Below are 20,060 nucleotides of genomic sequence, written 5' to 3'. Positions count from 1 at the left end.
TTGAGTTTTGAGTAAGCCAAGCCCATAGAGTAGATCAATTCAATGCTAGTGACGCAGCTCTTTAGATTGTCATTGATGTTTGATCAGAAGGATGGCTTCGTTGTTTTTTTTTCCTTTCCAAATCTGATGCTGAGTTGGCATCTCCCAATACTACCGTTATAAATGGCTGAGATTAAAAAAATTCCTGGCATTTCCAGCCCCCCAGCCCTATTTGGTACCATTAGGTCCATTACAACCTGAATATCAACTTGATAGATGGGACTCTTACAAATCACCTTATTTTGCTAATTTAAGACCAAAATTTCAAGTTCATATTTGAACATATCTCAGCTGCAAGTCAACCTCCACTGCCGTAATAATAATAATTCTCAAAAGAACAAAGAAACCTCCCCTTCCAAGGAGCCTCGTCAAAGATGTGTGCAACAACAACTGTTAGTTCTCTCTGCACCTTCACACAATCACATGCCCAAAATTTCACTTGTTCCTCCAGTGTCCATCACTAACCTCATGCCTTCTAATCATGATGCATCCCTGCTAGCCTCATGCTTAACCCTCTTGCTTTTTCTCTTGGACTTCTTTGCTCCCTCATCTTCTTTAAATTCCTTTACACTACTTTCTTTGCATTTCTTCGCCTTCTTTCTCTTGACACGCTTTGTCCCTGTCTCATCATCAATTACGATCCCGTTTGTGTCATGTTCTTCATGTTGCAACAAATCTGCTGCTGCGGGAAGGGACTCTTCTAATGAGAGGAATAATAAAGCCTTTAGAGGACCAGCATCTCATTATTGATTAATGTCATGCAAAGAAATTACTGACAAAGTTTGTTCAGGTTGTCGGCAAATCATTACAATGACAAGCACTAACCTTGGTCATTGAAGTTGGAATAAAAAATGACATGAATGAGATGCTGCTTCAAGAAAACCTGCACCAAAAATCATTTAAGAACTAAAATGATTGAAAATAGTTCACCAAGTTTTTGAAAATAGAATTCTATCCCCAATGCAATAATAAAATATTAGAATATCAGACCAGTTTGATTTTCAGTATCCCAATTCCCACATAATGATCTAAGCGCACGTCCTCAGTGTCAAAACATCATTGGACCCCGGATGATATGTAGAGTTCAAAAGTCAGAAAATACTCAGAAAATCTCCAATATACCAAAAGTCATGTGATGGCATCACGTAAATTGAAAACAAGTGTAGATCCATGGAGCCCTGACACAGTGACTTCATATCCTTTTAAGTGGCATTTAATAAGCTTAACAATGTTGTATTACTCAACAGCACAATTCCATGTCAAGCAAGATTTTCTGGTGATTATTAAGGGAATAATGTCAACAACACTTTCTGGCATTTAGTGATCCAATGCATCAGGAAAAAGGGATTCATCATCAAGGGGGCTGTCGCAAACGCTACCAGTGGGGGGGGGGGGGGTTTCAAGTCTCAGTAGCAAGAAAACCCCAGTGATTTTACTGTTGCTTGGGCTTAGGGACCACTTTGCGTGCCCAGGATTTACCTGTGCCTCTAAAACTAGGTCTTTTTCCGCAGAAAATTAGAAGGCATTAAAAGCCATTTTATAGCTTGCACAAAAGTCTGTAAGAGCCTAAAACTGCACACACATATAACCCTTTTCCTCATCTCCCATAAATAATTATATCAAAGCGCCAGAACATTACAAGTGTATTGCTTTGAAATACTGCATCATTACACAACTGGACACCCAGATATTCAAAAGCAATCACAGAAGACACTTTTTACAATACTACTTCTCTTTGACACAGACCAAATTGCAAGCTACATGAGTGTTGGTATTGGCAAATGATATATTGTTAGTTTTTTTTTTTTTTCTTTTATTGGTTATTCTACCAATTAAACAAGTTACTTTAAAAGTGAAGTTCAAGTGTACCGCTGAAAGAGGTTGCCGAGTCTTTATATCCCAAAAACGCAAATACCCATCCAACCTAAAAAAAAGGGGGGAAAAAACGTTAGGGAAAAAAGTTAGGTCTGAAACAACAAACCTAAACCTAGACTTAAACAAAGAGAAATCAGGTAAAGAAGTGAAGCCAGTGATTGTAATTGGACCTCTATCTTTTGCTAAGCAGATTAATGTTCTTTGTGCACCCAACTGACAAGATAAGACCATGACCCAACCTAAGTGTTCTACCCAGCCTTAGTCAAGTAATGCAAGACATACATATATTAGAATGCATAAGAAAAAGACTACAGCAGAAACTTACCACAAGAAGCAAGCAAAGGATGCACTGGGTGCCTGGCTGTGGATCTTATGCTCCCAGAACACTTCCCAGGAAAACACCCTAACAATTTCCCTGCGAAAAATAGCTTCACTGTTAAGTGTTAACACAACTACAGGAATGTTTCATCCTCCAATTAATCAGGGAGATAAACAATTGGAAGTCATGAATCTTCGCTTGAAAGCAATTTACTTTTGCTCTATCGTTAGTTAATAATATCCAGACGCATTTGTTGAAGATAGAAGGAAAAATGCAAATCAACAATATATGTTACCGTCTTAACTTGTAGAATTCTTAAACTAGCACCATGCATTTTCCCGTACCCTTTCCATGCGTTCCTGCGGGGAAAAGAAGAGCAACAACGACAACAACAAAAGAAAACTTTTAACCTTGATCACAGATGAAAGTTGGCCCATCCAAAAAAACACACTTTTGGATGGTCAAGAAAATTATTCCACACCAAATCATGTCGAAAATTTGAGCCAAAATGTAGGGGATGTTTCATGTTAACTGTTAAGTTACAAAACTAAAGGTCAAATCAATGCACGTTAGACATTTAGTATTAAGTTGCATAGTTATGCTCAGATCAAGAACACAAGACTCCTAACAACCACTTCCAGATCCAACGAGTGCCGATGTATAGAGTCTTACCCAGTGGTGCGGAGTCTATTTCCCTAATTTGAATTTAATCCCTAACTTACAATGGAAACCGTTGCCACGACGACAAGGTTTGCCCTAGCAGTAAGTTATAGTGTCTTAGAATACCATCGCATCTTTTGAAGGAAACAAATGAAATCAGGCTACATACAAATCCTCAAAACAACAGGGACTATACCTGTGCGTATGGCCATCAAGATCCTGAGAGACTGCTCTAATAGGGGTCTCCCGGAAATCAAAAGATATTACAGGCTTCCGCTGAGCAGATATATCATAGAGGTGAACCTGTCATTAAACAAAAAGGTTCAAATAAGATAGCATCCAGGAAATTCTAAATTAATGAATTGGATTTCATAAAATTAGTGGAATCATTGCAATGTGTACATGTATCAATTGTTCAGCTTTTTTGTTTTTTAAAAACCCAGGCCGCTTTCTAACGATTTCTGAATATTAGCAAATGCTTATCCAGACAATCCTCCAAAATGCCATGTCCCCAACATACATTGTAGTTTCCCGTGCACTAAAAACAAACAGTTGTAGAGGAATCCCACCACAAGCAATCTAAACTTTTCAAGGAGTAAGAATACCATTAGCAAGGCAATAAGTCCTCAGGGTCTTAAATGCACCAACTCGTATGCCATTATCCACTTGCAGACATCCATTATCAATGTTCTTTATAGCCGAAACAATGAAAAACCAGTGGTTGGTCAACCCACCACTGATATTAGAAATTAGATCTTTTACAAGCATCAAAATGTTTGATTGTACAACGAAGATCATCTGACTTTTGAAAAACATCCGGGGGGGAGAGAAGGATATCAATATTACAAAAGAACAAAATGACATTGCTCAAAACCATTACATGTAGTTTTTCCTCTTTTTCCTTGAAGAAGAGTTAGAAAAGAGTACAGCTAATGAGACATCTACTATGTTATGTCACTGATGTAGTCAACTAAGCCTTCTTACAATCAAATCTTACAATTTCAATACATTCTATTTTTATTCTTTTCTGAATCATGGTAAAGAAAGGAACACCAGTCTCATATGAGCACATAAACAAACAGAAAACATTTAGGGCCAAAACATAGAAGGAAATTTTCATCGACTCAACATTGGAGATCCCTACAGTATCCTATAATCCAATATACTTTCAAAACTATTATTAGACAAATAATGCTGCAAAAGATTACCTGATGGTTATTGGTTCCAGCAACAAATTTTCGGTGATCATTGTTGTCCAGGAACGCTGTAGATGTGAACCACGTAGGCGTGAAAATACCCAGCCTGTTTTTAGGAGGCTAGACACAGTAGAAAAGTTAACAAATTAGATGCTAGACAACCAGGAAAGAAGTCATGGATTGTTGTTGTTTCCATTCATTAAAGATGCAATTTCTAATTATTCGTTGGTCCTTCTAAATAAGGAAATACCAATTTGGTCTCCAGTGTCAATTTCGTAAATTTTTCTTAAACTGTACAAATTTTAGCAATTTCCTAGAAACGGTTGATAGTACTGTTCAGAATTCAGATTCAAAGGTAAGGGGGGTAAAATGACCGAAATGGTAAAGCACCACATGCTTGACCCCGCTAGATGGTACCCCTCTTCCACAACCATAAGGAGAAAAGAATTAGTATACGTCCATCAGAAAACTCATAAACCCTACAGAAGCACCTATGAAGCATACATATCACTGCAACCCACAGTCTCATAATTCTGCCCATGGGGGGCAAATAGATATAAAGCAGAACAAACCCTTACATGCACATGAAAAAATACAAGAAGCAAAATCCAATCTAATTGAATGCATTTACCATTTTAGCCTTGAGTGTGATTGTAGACAATCAATATTATTCTAAATTCATTTTTATGAAATTCATACAACCTAAACTCTAAAGGTCCAGAGAAGTAACACCACGACTTAGAGGGACCAAAGGTCTATCTAAGCGAAATAGTCGTTATGCAGAATGAAAAGGCTTTACAGGTTTAGCAGTCCAGATCTTACTACATGTGCCAAGATCCCACAAGTTAACTTCAACACCTTTCCTGAGTCAAAAGGAAGGAAAAAAAAAGAAGACGCGGTTAGCACAAGTCATCCCGGTAATGAGACTCAATATCAGTTACAAAATAAATACTCCATACGCAATTGTAGAAACTATAAAGCAAAGCACTCACCCTCCAAATAAGGCATAATTTTCAGTTCCATCAACTTTAGAACACAAGATGTTCCCAGAAGCACATACATTCCATGTTCTTGAAGAACCAGAAGAGGCAGAATCTGCAGACGAATTGGCAACTTCAATGGAGCTCATGGTAGCATTCCCTTTTGTTGTACATGTAAGCAAAGTGCAAGTCCTAATAATTAACAGTCAACAATAGACCAGCGTATGTAAGTGCGTATGGAAGCAGCGACCATAGTCAACAATGGCGACATAATGTGAAGATCACAGACAGATCTAAACAAATTTGAAAGCAACTCCAATAAAATTTAAAAATTATCACCTTATTGCAAAAAAAGGGGCCAAGTATAAGGAAACAACCTTTTCCAACACAGAAAATGCAGCAAACCAACCATTAATATGGATTATTAATAGTTCAGTACTAATTATTTAAATTGACTCAAAAATTTTGCAATGATGGGCATGTTGTGCACAGTACTATGGTCATAGTAAAAAAAAAGTCCATGTTAATCAATAAACAAATTAATTGTAGAATTAAGGTAGCATACCTATATGTGCAGTCCAGTCTCTGTTTCTTGAATAAATGCAAACTAACAGTAGGATCATTTTCAGGATGAACACCAACATCACTGACATTAGAAAATGAAACACAGAGGTCCCCATTAAGCGGGTTGAGTACCTCAATCTGTAACGTGTCGCAGAGATAGATTATAAGACATAAGACAGATAAATATTCAAATTCACTTGAGCAAGGTCAGAAGTGGCAAGAACATTATCCAAATTCATAGAAAAATCAAAGTAACTCACCGCACCATTTTTTCTTGCAACAGCTAATAACTGCAACCAGGGAAAGAAAACGATTAGATGATTTACAACTCAGTTGGATGGTTACCAAAGTATTATCCAACAGCCTCGTAGCGAACTTTTTATCCCACAATGATATGATTGGGAAATCAAATGTTACCAAAGAAAAAACAAGGCATTGTTTTCCCATACCTTAGCATTGAGCTATACAAGGTGAGTGGATTGGCTAAAGTAACCAAACAGGAGCAAAAGCAAAATTGAACAGAAATGAGGTGACTACTGCAATTGTAACTTACACTGTTTTTAGGAGGAGGGCAACAAGGACCGAAGGTAGAGGCGTGGAGAGAGGTTGATGTATATGCTTTGTGAAAGAGTTCAATGAAGAAACGACTGGATTGCTTACCCGTAAGTTCGAAAATTCAGGAAGTAAAGCAAAACATCCAAACAAGGAATATAAATACCATCCCTTCCTTCCCTCCGCACCCCAAACATTCTATAAAGAGACATGTATTCCACATAGCAATCAATGGACTTGTAGTCCATTTGTTATTCATTTAGTTGATCAGATTTTCAACGCGCAATTCCTGTGGGATAGTCCTGCCTCAGGACAGCCTACTTTCGTCTCGGGCATATTGAAAGAAACACAGTCTCTAAGTTATTTAAGCATTTAAGATGAAAATCCACGATGAACCTCCAAACCCAAACAACAGAAAATTTTCCTAAGTTAAGCTGGATATCAGTTCAAGTTAACTAGTGAGAGATGAAGAAGATTTATTATCAGTAGAAGCAACAGTTGTTAGCTGAATCTCCTAATAAAAAAACTCAATTGCCGTTAATGTTGCTAAAAAAATGGAAAAACAAGAAACTCAAATAGATTTAAGAGGCACGGTAAATTGCATGGCATTAGAGCGTCCTAATAAATTAAAACCAACACAGCTAATTTTGCATTAGACCTCGAATACATATTGTTGCAAATTGCAAAGGATAAAACACATTATAGTATTTTTGGTCTTAATCAGCACAATAAGCAATTCTCAACAAAAGAGAGGAACATCGACAAACAGAAGCAAACCATAATTCATACCACAACAAGCGTAACGTGCAACTTCCAACAAATAATAACTTTTTTTTACTACCAAAATTACACTGTTGAGGGGAAACAGAAACACATACGGGGTCTGATTGGCTGTCATTCAAGGAAGCTGCTAACACACATTTCGAGGAGTCCGGCTCTCCCCTTCGCTCAACCACCTTGGGAACTGTAGGAGCAGATTTCTACAATCGTTGAAAGGTCAACTTTTCTTCCTGTGGGGTTCGTTTGCAGCTTTGGATCCTGCAAGTTTCACAACAAGGCAAACCGTGAAAGCTCCTTAACCGGCTTGGGGGTGCCAGTCGTGGAGGCTCCGACGATCAAGTTAGTACTTGTCGGAGATGGAAGACCAGCTATAGTCTTAGGTGTTTTGTCTGAATAGGTATTATGTGGAGTTTGTGGAAAGTGTTTTTTGTATTGTCTAGTTTATTTAGAAAAATGCTCGATCCCCCGCATATGAAAAGAGGGGGGTCTTTATAGAGAACAATGATCGACCTCGGGAATTGTGTGTACATTCCAGTTATACTATTGGACCAACTTGTATGAAAGAAGTGTATAAAAAGTCTACTATCCCGGTTGTGTCAGGGTAAGCGATAAAGCAACAATATGTCATAATTAAGACAGGTGTCGATGAAAGTATGGAAGAATTGTAGGCGGTATTTAATGAATAGATACGTATATGAAAGAAAGTCATACTTAAGGATGTGAGCCAGTCACACCTATAAATATCGGCTGTAGATTAGACTGATAAGAACTGCTTTATGAGTGAGGTAATCCGAGTAATGGTGCTCATATGTGGCGTCGCCATTACTATGTTCTGGCGACTGTACCGGGTCGCCAACACCTGCGGATGCCTTGACACCTAGTTCCATCATGCTAAGGAAGGATCATAATAAAGTGACCAGTCTATAAAGCTATAAAGATCCTGTAAGTAAGTGTCAGAGAATATGACAGTTTTGGTGTCAGAATACTGTTTATATCACTTAGCAATGATGTAAAGATTGTATATGGACCCAAAGATAGGCTTTAGGTTTGGGCCTAACTGTGATAGTTAACCTGTGGGCCTAGACAATCCAGCTCGTCTTGTTGTTATGTGACCAGGTAGGGCCATACCATTTTTGTCACCTACAGGAACTCCTCCTTACTTCGTACGAGCCTCAACAACTACAGAAAATTCGGAAACACGAGGAACGGTAACAATCGGGAGGTTTTTTTTCCTTCCTTCTTTGCATTTGAAAAACAATCAGGAGTAGGAGTAATCTATCAGTAGAATTGAGTGAGAGAAGTGATAGAGTATTCTTCTAAGCAGTGACCTTTCACAAGACCTAGGTCATCGAAAGTTAGGGCTCGAAGCGGAGGCCAACCGGGGAGCTCGACCGTGGTCGTGCGAGGCATCTTTCTCTACACAGATTTTCTCGCAGTAAAATCCTGGACTACAGTCTACACTATACAAACCCTAAACCCATGTGTTCAGACCCTCAGGGATGGTCCCCCCCCCCCCCCCCCCCCCATTGAAAGGCTGACCCATTGGGCCTCACTAGACTACATAACTCAACTTGTGGGTCTCGCCGGGTTTGCTTAAATTGATGTTTTAGAGAATTAAATGAAGATGTTAAGAAAAGATGAAAACTTCACCTTAGTTTAATTATAGGAATGAGAGAGTTAAGTGGGGGTAAAGAAGGGATAAAGTTTTCCTTAGTTAACTCTCTAACTCAACATTTTATTACCTCTCAATTAATTAAAATTCACTCTCATTCACTCTATCATCTATTCAAATAAGGGTGATTCAAGGGCTTCTACGATTCGTAGGCGGAGTAATGGGCTTGCCCATCAAGTAAACAAATGGGCTGGGAAAATCCAATGGATTGGAAGAATGCCAGAATCCTCATCAACGGTTTTGAAAATGCAAACGTACGACCTTTACGGGCCACGACTTTCAGATATTATAAGCTTTAAACAGGAAAAAGAAAATCATTTTCTCGGTAAAATTTACCTTGAACAGAAACAATCGCCATATCTTTTGCCCGTTCATATCTTATCTGATATTATTACGTACATCTTAAAATGGAATACTAATTAATTTAAGATTGTTAAAAATGGATTCAATCAATTACCTGCTTGCATTCGTGGTCGTGGAAATGCATTTCCGGCAATTTCGTGGTGAGAAAATTCATACGCTCTCTTAGAAAAAGTCTTAATTCGCGACGTTGAATCTTCTGTAGACACAATTATTCAAATCGTCCTTGTACAGAAACTGAAAACTACCAACAGATAAAGACGACGCAGACGACGACAAACAACATCTGTCTGTCTACGTTGTCTCTGTTCCTTCTGTCAACTACTTTTCTCACCACAGACCAGAGCTCTGTTTCTGTTACTTTCCTTCTCAAATGGCTAAAACAGAGTCAAAAACAAACTCGATCGATCCAACCAGTGGTTACTGTTCAGAGACAAAAACATTCCACAGCCTTAGAACTTCAGTCCCTCTGCCTCCTATTGATCAGCCTCTCTCAACCGCTGAATACACATTTTCTCTCCTCCGCCAATCATCCATCAACGCCGACACGACGTCGTTTTTGGTGAACTCCGCTACAGGACAGAGCCTCACGTTCTCTCAGTTCATCCAACAAACGCAGTCTCTTGCTCAATCGCTTAAAAAGATTTACTCTCTGTCTAAAAACGATGTCGCTTTCGTCCTCGCTCCTTCTTCTGTGCACGTTCCGGTTCTTTACTTTTCTCTCTTCTCTCTCGGCGTCACAATCTCTCCCGCCAATCCAATCAGTTCCAGATCCGAGTTGACTCGCCAACTCCAACTCAGTAAACCCGTCATCGCATTCGCTACCTCCCAAACCGCCCAAAAACTCCCCTCGCTCCCTCGCGGCACCATCCTCCTCGACTCGCCCGAGTTCTTCTCCCTCTTAACTCATACAAGCGGGAATTATTTTCGACCAATCGATGTGAATCAGTCCGATTCGGCTGCAATTCTCTACTCGTCCGGGACCACCGGCCGAGTCAAGGCCGTAGTATTGACTCACCGCAACTTGATCGCAGCTGTGGGAGGTGTTTACCAAACAGGGGCTAATTCGGAACAGGGAGAACCGGATCCGCACCCGGTGTCGTTATTGATACTGCCTTTGTTTCACGTGTTCGGACTATTAATGATGTTGAGAGCGGTTGCGATAGGGATGACGCTGGTGCTTATGGAAAGATTCGAGTTCGAGACAATGTTAAGGGCTATTGAAAGGTACCGTGTAACATTCATGCCGGTGTCGCCGCCCCTAGTAGTGGCGATGGTGAAATCGGAGCTGACTAAAAAGTACAATCTCAGCTCGCTCCAGCAGCTCGGGTCGGGTGGTGCCCCGCTTGGAAAGGATGTCATAGAGAAATTCAAAGAGAAATTCCCACACGTGGCAATTGGACAGGTAATCAAAGAAACTTTTTTCTCTGTTTTTGTTGCTTGAAATTTGAGATTTTTTCTTTAAATTTACTCTTAATACTTGCCTGCCTTCACTGAGTTTTAATAATGGTCTATAGAACTATAGAAGAGCTTCACATATGTAGTAAAAGAAGGGATTAATTATACTTTGTAACACCAAAAAAATAGGGATCGTTACAATTTTAGCACTCAAAATTTTTTTTCTTATAATCATCAAGAATTTTTTTTATTATTTTCACTCCAGAATATATTGACCAATGAAAACTCTATCGAAAAATAGGGGTCGTTACAATTTTAACATTCAAAATTTTTTTTTACAATGTCGTTAGGGACTTGGTCAGAATTTTTTTTATTATTTTCACGTCAAAATATATTAACCAATGAAATTCTACTCATTGTCACATCAGCATAACCCCTACTCGAAATTGATTGAAATCTGACCGACTCCTTTACATGTATCATTTTGAAACAATGGGTGATGATATTATAACAAAAAAAAAAATTAAGTGTTAAAATTGTAGACGATCCTTATCTTTTGGTGCTACAAAGTATAATTAATCTTAAAATAAGATCTTATATCTCCAAATTATGTTTTCGTGTTTCTTGAATTGTATGGAAAACTAGTATCGAACATTGGGTCCCCTGGGTTGGATGTCAACAAGATTGAGACTTTGAGTTTCTTTTTATTTTTCCTCTTGTTATATTTTATGATCAAAAATGTCAGTTATTGGTATCTCAATTACTCTAACTATTGAGGTTGTTGCACAAGTACATATAACTCGGCTGAGATACTAACTTTTGGAATCATTATCATTACTATTTTATGCTACGTCCATGTCCATGTCCATGTCCATGTCCATGTCACGAATCTCTTTCAGTCGTCGGGATCATCGGAGTGAGGAATGTGACCTGTTTGCACCAATGTGACTTCAACTTGATGTCGTTATGTCAATTATTTTGCCTGGTTGACAAAGCAGGCGCTACTCCACAATAGTAGCTTAAGTTTATGTGACAAGACCGTAAAAAAAATATAAAAAAAAAGAAGAAAGAGCTGATTTGAGTTCTTGATAATTGGTAGTAGAAACTAATATATCACATTATCGTACATGAACCAAAATATATTTTGGCGATATTGTCATTGTTGCCACAAGGCTACGGTTTCACTGATAGCACACCACCAAACATCCTCTCGTCGCGTCACTCACGACGGTTACGGTTGTATTTCTTCATCGCGCACTTCTCTTACGATTTTAGCATAGTGTTGATCGTGGAAGTTTTCTTTGGCCGGCACTCCAGTACAAGGATTTTCCGACTGTCACCTTCTCTGCTTTTTGCAGGTTGCTTGTGTGTCATATTTGTAGATTCGAGCATTAGTTGTCTTGTCTATCTACTCCTCGTCTGTTCCTTCTCTAAACTAATTTTGTCACCACAGACCAGAGCTCTGTTTCTGCTACGTTCCTTCTCAAATGGCTAAAACAGAGTCGAACACAAACACAAACACAAATTCGACAGATCTAAACAGTGGTTACTGTTCAGAGACAAAGATATACCATAGCCTTAGAGCTTCAGTCCCTCTGCCTCCTATTCATCAGCCTCTCTCAGTTGCTGAATACACCTTCTCTCTCCTCCGCCACTCATCCATCAACGCCGAAAAGACGTCGTTTTTGGTGAACTCAGCTACTGGACAGAGCCTCACGTTCTCTCAGTTCATCCAGCAAACGCAGTCTCTCGCTCAATCACTTGAGAAGATATACTCTCTATCTAAAAATGATGTCGCTTTAATCCTCGCTCCGACTTCTCTTCATGTTCCGGTTCTGTTATTGTCTCTCTTTTCTATCGGCGTCACAATCTCTCCCGCCAATCCAATCAGTTCCAAATCCGAGTTGACTCACCAACTCCAACTCAGTAAACCCGTCATCGCATTCGCCACCTCCAAAACCGTCCAAAAACTACCTTCGCTCCCTCGCGGCTCCGTCCTTATCGACTCACCCGAGTTCCTCTCCCTCTTGACTCATACAAGCGGTAATTATTTTCGACCAGTCGATGTGAATCAGTCTGACTCGGCCGCAATTCTCTACTCGTCCGGGACAACCGGCCGAGTCAAGGCCGTATTATTGACTCACGGCAACTTGATCGGGGCTGTCGGCGGTTATTGCCAAACAGTGGCTGATTCGAACCAGGGAGCACCGAAACCGGATCCGGGGTGGTTGTTCACGCTTCCTTTGTTTCACGCGTACGGGCTGTTAATGATGTTGAGGTCGTGTACGATGGGGATTACGCTGGTGCTTATGGAAAGATTCGAGTTCGAGACGATGTTGGGGGCTATTGAAAGTTACCGTGTGACATACATGCCAGTGTCGCCGCCGCTAATAGTGGGGATGGTGAAATCGGAGCTGACTAAAAAGTACGATCTCAGCTCGCTCCAGGTGCTCGGGTCGGGTGGTGCCCCCCTTGGAAAGGATATCATAGTGAAATTCAAAGAGAAATTCCCACACATAGAAATTGTGCAGGTAATCAAAGCTAAATCTCTAAACTTTTCTTCAATGGGCAATCAAAGTAAAACTTTTTTCTCTTTTTATTGCTGGAAGTTGGGGACTATTTTTAAAATTTACTCTTAATACTTGCCTTCCTTCACTGCGTTTTAATAATAGAGGTCTGTAGAAGAGCGTCACATGAAGTAAAAGTATTGAACATTGGATGTGTCGGGAACAAATGCAAAAGTTTTGCAATACTATTACGGCGTGATGCTTATTGGGTCCCCGGGGTTGGTTGCCGACAAGATTGGGTGGCTTTTTTACGTCCACCCAAAATTTGATCCCAAAAGATTCATAAATCCATGTGACATGTAAATAATCATTGATTATAAACTCACACGTAGAATTCACCTAACATTTAACACTTCACATTAATTGTGATCCTTTTGAGTCATATTTTGAGTCTCAAGCATTATACTTGGTAAAATATAATGCCCAAAGTGACTTATCCTAAGAGAAGGTAATGATGTGGCAGATCTATTGGCTAAGGAGGGACTTCGAAGAAGTTCTGACATTGCATTATGGCTGTGAGATGGTGATTCATAGTGTAGTTTACCTGTTTGGTTTGTCCTTCTCCAGGCCATCGCTTAGATGCCCTGTTACTTGTATCCCTTTTGTTTGATCTTATATTTGATATATGCCGTGCTTATCAAAAAAAAAGTGACTTAACTTTTTTTGTGAAAGACTGTAATATCAACAAGCTGATTTGAGTTCTTGATAATTGGTAGTAGAAACTAATATATCACATTATTGTAATATATGGACAACATTTTATGATATTGTGATTGTTGCCACAGGGCTACGGTTTAACTGAGAGCACAGCAGGGGCATCAAGGATGATGGGGCCTGACGAAGCTGCTCGTCATGGTTCTGTTGGCCGCCTGTCAGAATATATTGAAGCCAAGATAGTTGATCCTGTAACTGGAGAGCCCTTACCCCCTAGTCACAGAGGGGAGCTGTGGATCCGAGGCCCCACGATTATGAAAGGTAATAGCTTCTTAACTTGTTTGTGTGTGTGTGCAAACATTCAGCATTATTATCTACTATACTCACTATGAAGGGGTCTGCCTTGGCTTGTGATTGGCTCTCAACCTCTGTAATCTGTAATGTCATGTATAATCTATAAATACTTATAGGCTATACCATTTAGATTGGAAAGGTCATAGAGCACCAAGCAATAACTCAGTTGGTTATATATTTGGGCTTAAGGCAGATGACGCTAAGGTCGGGAGTTCGAACTAGCTAGGAATATTTCCCTGTGGTTTTCTTGGTTTCATAGGCCTGCTCACTTCTGGGGGTTAGGAGCCTTATTTCACCCGTATGGGTTTCGACTCAGTCTTACTTGTCGTCGACGTGTTACCGGCTTCATTTTGTCCTGATTAAACCACTAATTGTTTCCTTTTTTATGAGTTCAATGATGATTCTGTTGCAGGTTATATAGGAGATGAAAAAGCCACCGCTGAAACCTTGGATTCAGAAGGATGGTTAAAGACTGGTGATCTTTGTTATTTTGACTCCGAGGGTTTCCTTTACATAGTTGATAGGTTAAAGGAGTTGATAAAGTACAAGGCATATCAGGTGCTTGGACCCTTATCTTTGCTTATTAGATTCTACTATCCATCTGTTATTGCCGCAGTAATTCCTATCAATATATGGTCATACGGTCGTATTTCCCATGATTTGCAGGTTCCTCCAGCTGAGTTGGAACATGTACTTCAAGCACATTCTGAAATAGCTGATGCAGCTGTGGTTCCGTACGTATCTTTTGCCGTCTTCTCTATGTTTTTCTGTTCTTTGATGAAGTGGTGAATATCTTCTTTATGTTTAGACAGCATCTTCATATTTTTCTTTGTTAGTGTCTGCTGGTGTATACTGCTAATCATATTTTCCGGAGTCAGGTACCCTGATGAAGATGCAGGGGAAATTCCCATGGCCTTTGTGGTGAGGAAACCCGGGAGCAACATCACTGAGGCTCAAGTTATAGATTTTGTTGCAAAACTGGTAATCTCCGGAACACCTACCAAAGTTTCAAAACAGATGGATTTTGTTGCAAAAATTTCTCATAAATAAGCCTTCAAGAGCTCATTCACCCTTTTCTATTTATCAAATGTGCATAAATTTTCGTTCTAATAATTTGATCTGTTTCTATTCACTTCATACCTCATCCAGCATGTGTTTTTCTTGGCCTTGCTAAGCCATAGTTTTTGATTTTGTGTTGCAGGTTGCGCCATATAAGAAAGTACGCCGCGTAGCTTTTGTGAATTCTATTCCAAAATCTGCAGCAGGAAAGATTTTGCGGAGGGAGCTTGTCAATCTTGCTGTCTCCGGTGGTTTGGCGAAATTGTGATGCCGTAAACAGACTGTAAATTGGGGTGCTATGCATCAACATCATGTGGTAGTATTGGCAAGTTAATTAGTTGCTGTTGAGACCAGATGTTGATGCAGTCCAATTGATAAGTATATTAATAATATCTGCCGATGCTCAATTTGCACTGAAGTAAAAAATACGTATAAAGTAGAAAGATTTAAGAAAATGACGACACAAAATTTACGTGGTTTAGCAATTTGCCTATGTCCACGGAGTCTGATCTTTTATTAGAGTTGAGTGTTAATGATGCTTTACAAATGTGAAACGATATGTATTTATAGGCCTTGGGGTTTGTCAGTTGATGCGGTTATGAGACAATTTAACCGCCCCTTGATAATCTCTCATTGTAACTGCTTCTGCGGTAACAGTCGGATAACTGAATTGTCGGATAAACTGTTTTTGGATAAAATTCTTTTGTCTGGGAAATGTCAATCTTCTAGAACCGTACATACAGAGTGTAGTTATTTGCTCCACAATATCCATGAACATAAGTTAAAATGGACTGGCAGTTAAAATGGGGAGAATATTTGGGACTCTAGAATTGGGCCTAACCACTCTTTGGGACGGAGTGGAAGCAAGGAGGAGATTCTCGAACGAGAAAGAATCCAATGACTTCGAAAAAATTGAACCAAGAGTCATAGGAGGTGAAGAGTGATAATAACGATGATTTATCTGTCAACTTTTTCACTATTACCCTCAAAAACCAAACTCTTATCTTATGTAGAGTAGTAAGAGAGTACGATTAACCTTTGGATTTGAAATCACTATTTCTATACCTGGCATTGACCATAATTCACAAGAATATTTTGTAGTCTTAGTAAGAGGGAGAAGGATTAAGGATTTACCCAGGGTGTGAGATATCACATTGTTCAAAGAAACCTAGATTCTGTCGCAACAAGGGCTCATCAACAACGGGGGTTGTCGATTCTTATGCCCTTACTAAATTTGGAATCTTAGTTCCTTGGGCCTTTGCTTTTACGTTTTTACAACCCTGCAAAGCCCAGTAAGGACCCGGATCCAAATCTCATTAATGAGTTGGGCCACAATAACAGTACCTCTCTTGCCACAAAAACCCATTCAGAATGTGGGTTTGGACCGTCCAGATTGAATCAAACCGTCAAAGCCTATAAGCCATGAAGAAAACATTGGGCCAGTTTGTTTCATAGCCCATATGCACCGAACTCCTGAGAAGCCCAGCCCACCACGGGCTTGTTTGGGAGTGTTGTCAACTGCTGTGAGGTGTGGTGAGGTGCTGTGAGGTAAAAAACTGTGGTGCGGTACTGTGAGGTGTGTTTGGCGTATCTAAATTACGATTATATTAGATGATTAATAATATTAATATAAAATCACTTAACGTTTACCTTGTACATTAATCTAAAATAAAATAATCGACCTAATTTGATTACCTAGGACAATTCAACATATATTGTAAGCGTTTGGGAGTGCTGTGAGGTGTGGTGAGGTAAAAAACTGTGGTGCTGTGAGATGAGTTGGAACGCAAAAGTTGTTTGGCGTGTCACAAAAAACTGTGGTGTTGTGAGGTGCGGTGCAATTAAACGCAGTTGAAACACACTGCCAAACATATACCATATCTCGATAAACCGCGCGTCCCGAGGCGGACACAGAATTCAAGTAATCAATTATTCAATTCTATCTTCTCCAATCCACTGCGTCATGTTTGATCTCTGTTACGCACGTAAAGCCAGTCGCCATAACGATAATACCATGCGTTGTTATCCACTTGCCTTGTATATATTCGCATTCTTCCTTCACACTGATCACGCATATTCCAACAATTGCCGCCTAAGATTGAAGATAGCCAACAATGGTGGGAATGGAGACTTACGGTTATCCAGAACAGGGTGTGAAGAAGGTCGGTGTCTATGATGTGCCGGAAGGAGTGGACATTCGCGGTCGATACGATGAGGAGTTTGCGAAGATTCTTACTAAGGATGCTTTGCAATTTGTTGCAGACTTGCAGAGACAATTCAGAAACGAAATTAAGTATGCAATTGAGTGTCGCAGGGAAGCGAAGAGGAAGTACAATGAGGGGGCGATTCCAGGGTTTGATCCAATGACGAGGAACGTAAGGGAGACGGAGTGGAGCTGTGCGCCTGTTCCTCTGGCTGTTGCTGATCGGAGGGTGGAGATTACTGGTCCGACGGAGAGGAAGATGGTCATCAATGCTCTTAATTCCGGAGCTAAGGTTTTCATGGTATGACAAAATTTACATTATCATCAATGGCAGGTTTCTAAGAATTTCTGTATATGGATAATTTTCAGAGAAATCCCTAATCCCAAATTTTGCTATTGTTTTTGATAGGCTGATTTTGAAGATGCACTGTCACCAACCTGGGAGAACTTGGTGAGAGGGCAAGTTAACTTGAAGGATGCTGTGAATGGAACTATAAGCTTCCATGATAAGGCAAGGAACAGAGTTTACAAGTTAAGTGATCAGATTGCTAAGCTCTTTGTTCGCCCGAGAGGATGGCACCTATCAGAGAAGCACATTCTCATCGACGGTGAGCCGGCAACCGGTTGTCTAGTGGACTTTGGCCTTTACTTTTTCCATAACTATGCGGCATTTCGTCGAACACAAGGTGCAGGATTTGGACCCTTCTTTTATCTCCCCAAAATGGAGCACTCCAGGTAAAAGCAATTTGTCGAACACTTGTATGAGTTAACCCTAAAAGCCAATTTTGCTAATCATTAGAGATTCGTGTTTGATGCTGTTGGTAGGGAAGCTAAGATATGGAACAGTGTATTTGAGAGGGCAGAGAGGATGGCAGGAATTGAAAGAGGAAGCATCAGAGGAACTGTGCTGATTGAAACACTACCTGCTGTGTTTCAAATGGATGAAATCCTCTATGAATTGAGGGATCATTCTGTTGGTTTGAACTGTGGAAGATGGGATTACATTTTCAGCTATGTCAAGACATTCCAAGCTCACCCTGATAGGCTATTGCCAGACAGAGTTCTAGTTGGGATGACCCAGCATTTCATGAGGAGTTATTCTGATCTCCTCATCAGGACCTGCCATAGGCGTGGTGTGCATGCCATGGGTGGTATGGTAAGTAATTCTTCTGGGCTTAAAGTTACCTTAACATGGAATAGTGCATTGAGTTTTGAACACTAGGGCTAAATGGCTAATGTTGTTTAGTATTGAACGCTTTGATACCATGTGAGATGCTTAATACTTGGTTATCAAACAGGCAGCTCAGATTCCAATTCGCGATAATCCAGATGCGAATGAGGCAGCGATGGAGCTAGTTAGGAAGGACAAGCTGAGAGAGGTGAAGGCAGGGCATGATGGGACTTGGGCAGCGCACCCAGGACTAATTCCAGCATGTATGGAAGTCTTCACAAACCATATGGGTAATGCCCCAAACCAAATCCAAACCATGAAGCGAGAAGATGCTGCAAGCCTAACTGAAGAAGACCTCTTGCAGAGGCCGAGGGGGGTACGTACTCTGGAAGGTCTTCGCCTGAACACCCGGGTTGGAATCCAGTACTTGGCAGCTTGGCTAACTGGAACAGGCTCAGTGCCTCTATACAACCTCATGGAGGATGCTGCCACAGCTGAAATTAGCAGGGTTCAGAACTGGCAGTGGCTGAAGTATGGAGTGGAATTGAATGGAGATGGACTTGGAGTGAAAGTGAGCTTGGAACTGTTTGGGAGAGTTGTGGAAGAAGAGATGGCTAGGATTGAAATGGAGGTTGGGAAAGAGAAGTTTAAGAAGGGAATGTATAAGGAGGCTGGTAAGATGTTCATTAGGCAATGCACTGCACCAACTCTGGATGATTTTCTGACTCTGAATGCTTATGATAACATCGTTGTTCACTATCCCAAGGGTGCATCTAAGATCTAACTCAGTTCATTTCCTCTTTTTTCTGTCGCTGGATCGATGTTTATCTTGTGTTGCAACTTTCCGGATGAATAAATAATGAGCCTTGTGATTTCATAGTTACGTTTCTGATCGAATCCCAACTTTATTCAAGGATATGGGGATGTGAATTACAATCTAATTGCATCAATACTAACTTAATTTGTGTCGATATTGCTAATCTTTAGAGTATTTGGATTGAGGGATTTGGGGAAGGGAAAAGAAAGAAAAGAGAGTTAATTGATTCTTTACTTGACGATGTTTATGGTTGGGATTAAGTCCACATGTAGTGGGGCTTCAGCTTGAAATGAATCCAATGTTTTATATGTAGTCTGTGGATCAAATCCATGAGTCATTGGTTCTATTGATCAAGTCAAGAAAATAGAACAGGAAGGCATTTGTGGTTGGTGAGATTTTTTTTGTCAAACACTAGTGCATGAGGGTTAATGGGGGAATATAACTTTTGGTCACTCTTGATAAATTCAATTTAATCAATGTATTAAAAGGTAGCGTGTATATAAAGAGCTAATTACATTAATTATAATGATCGGCGGGTACCTATATCTAGAGTTTTTAAAAAAAATTGTCAAAATCGAAACGATTAGTCAGTTTTTTCTTAAAAAGTTAACACATTTCTCCACTAAAAACTGGATCGAAAAAACAGACCGCTTGGTCAGTTTAATTCCGGATCCAACTCTCTTCCAAAATTATTTTAAATCATGAATTAAAATGTGTTATTAGAACACTCGCATTAGTGTCTCTTAACCGATTTTCTATATTACCTCCTCAAACACCATTTTTTAACAATTTACAGTGTCTCTATTTAACAATCTTTACATCAATATCTCAATTATAATA

General features: G+C 39.9%; 3 protein-coding genes across 4 annotated transcripts; 2 read left to right on the top strand and 1 right to left on the bottom strand.

Moving 5' to 3' along the window:
• Positions 1-122: 122 nt before the first annotated feature.
• LOC119985577 lies at positions 123-8,430 on the bottom strand. Its single transcript, XM_038829867.1, has 13 exons — positions 8,247-8,430; positions 7,064-7,165; positions 5,894-5,923; positions 5,635-5,771; positions 5,082-5,261; positions 4,889-4,952; positions 4,102-4,209; positions 3,090-3,196; positions 2,480-2,592; positions 2,238-2,329; positions 1,909-1,962; positions 865-922; positions 123-739 (listed from the first exon to the last, which is right to left on the bottom strand). Exons 1-13 carry the CDS (start codon positions 8,373-8,375, stop codon positions 519-521), a joined length of 1,395 nt encoding a protein of 464 aa, XP_038685795.1. The 5' UTR covers positions 8,376-8,430; the 3' UTR covers positions 123-518.
• A 677-nt stretch (positions 8,431-9,107) lies between these two features.
• On the top strand, positions 9,108-15,447 carry LOC119985771 (4-coumarate--CoA ligase-like 9). Of its 2 annotated transcripts, none has more exons than XM_038830150.1 (6): positions 9,108-10,402; positions 13,748-13,937; positions 14,383-14,528; positions 14,637-14,704; positions 14,849-14,951; positions 15,172-15,447. In XM_038830150.1, exons 1-6 carry the CDS (start codon positions 9,371-9,373, stop codon positions 15,295-15,297), a joined length of 1,665 nt encoding a protein of 554 aa, XP_038686078.1. In that variant the 5' UTR covers positions 9,108-9,370; the 3' UTR covers positions 15,298-15,447. The 2 variants fall into 2 exon arrangements, with proteins under 2 accessions (XP_038686078.1, XP_038686077.1); XM_038830149.1 differs by lacking the exon at positions 9,108-10,402 and adding an exon at positions 11,590-12,926.
• A 1,534-nt stretch (positions 15,448-16,981) lies between these two features.
• Positions 16,982-19,282, top strand: LOC119985367 (malate synthase, glyoxysomal). Its single transcript, XM_038829654.1, has 4 exons — positions 16,982-17,533; positions 17,642-17,967; positions 18,058-18,388; positions 18,531-19,282. The coding sequence occupies exons 1-4, from the start codon at positions 17,144-17,146 to the stop codon at positions 19,185-19,187; spliced, it is 1,704 nt and encodes a 567-aa protein (XP_038685582.1). The 5' UTR covers positions 16,982-17,143; the 3' UTR covers positions 19,188-19,282.
• Positions 19,283-20,060: the final 778 nt, after the last annotated feature.

The sequence above is a fragment of the Tripterygium wilfordii genome, chromosome 19, assembly GCF_013401445.1.
Source record: "Tripterygium wilfordii isolate XIE 37 chromosome 19, ASM1340144v1, whole genome shotgun sequence".
NCBI classification, from domain to species: domain Eukaryota; kingdom Viridiplantae; phylum Streptophyta; class Magnoliopsida; order Celastrales; family Celastraceae; genus Tripterygium; species Tripterygium wilfordii.
Note: the sequence above shows the minus strand (reverse complement) of the source record. Positions and strands in the feature narration are given on the sequence as shown.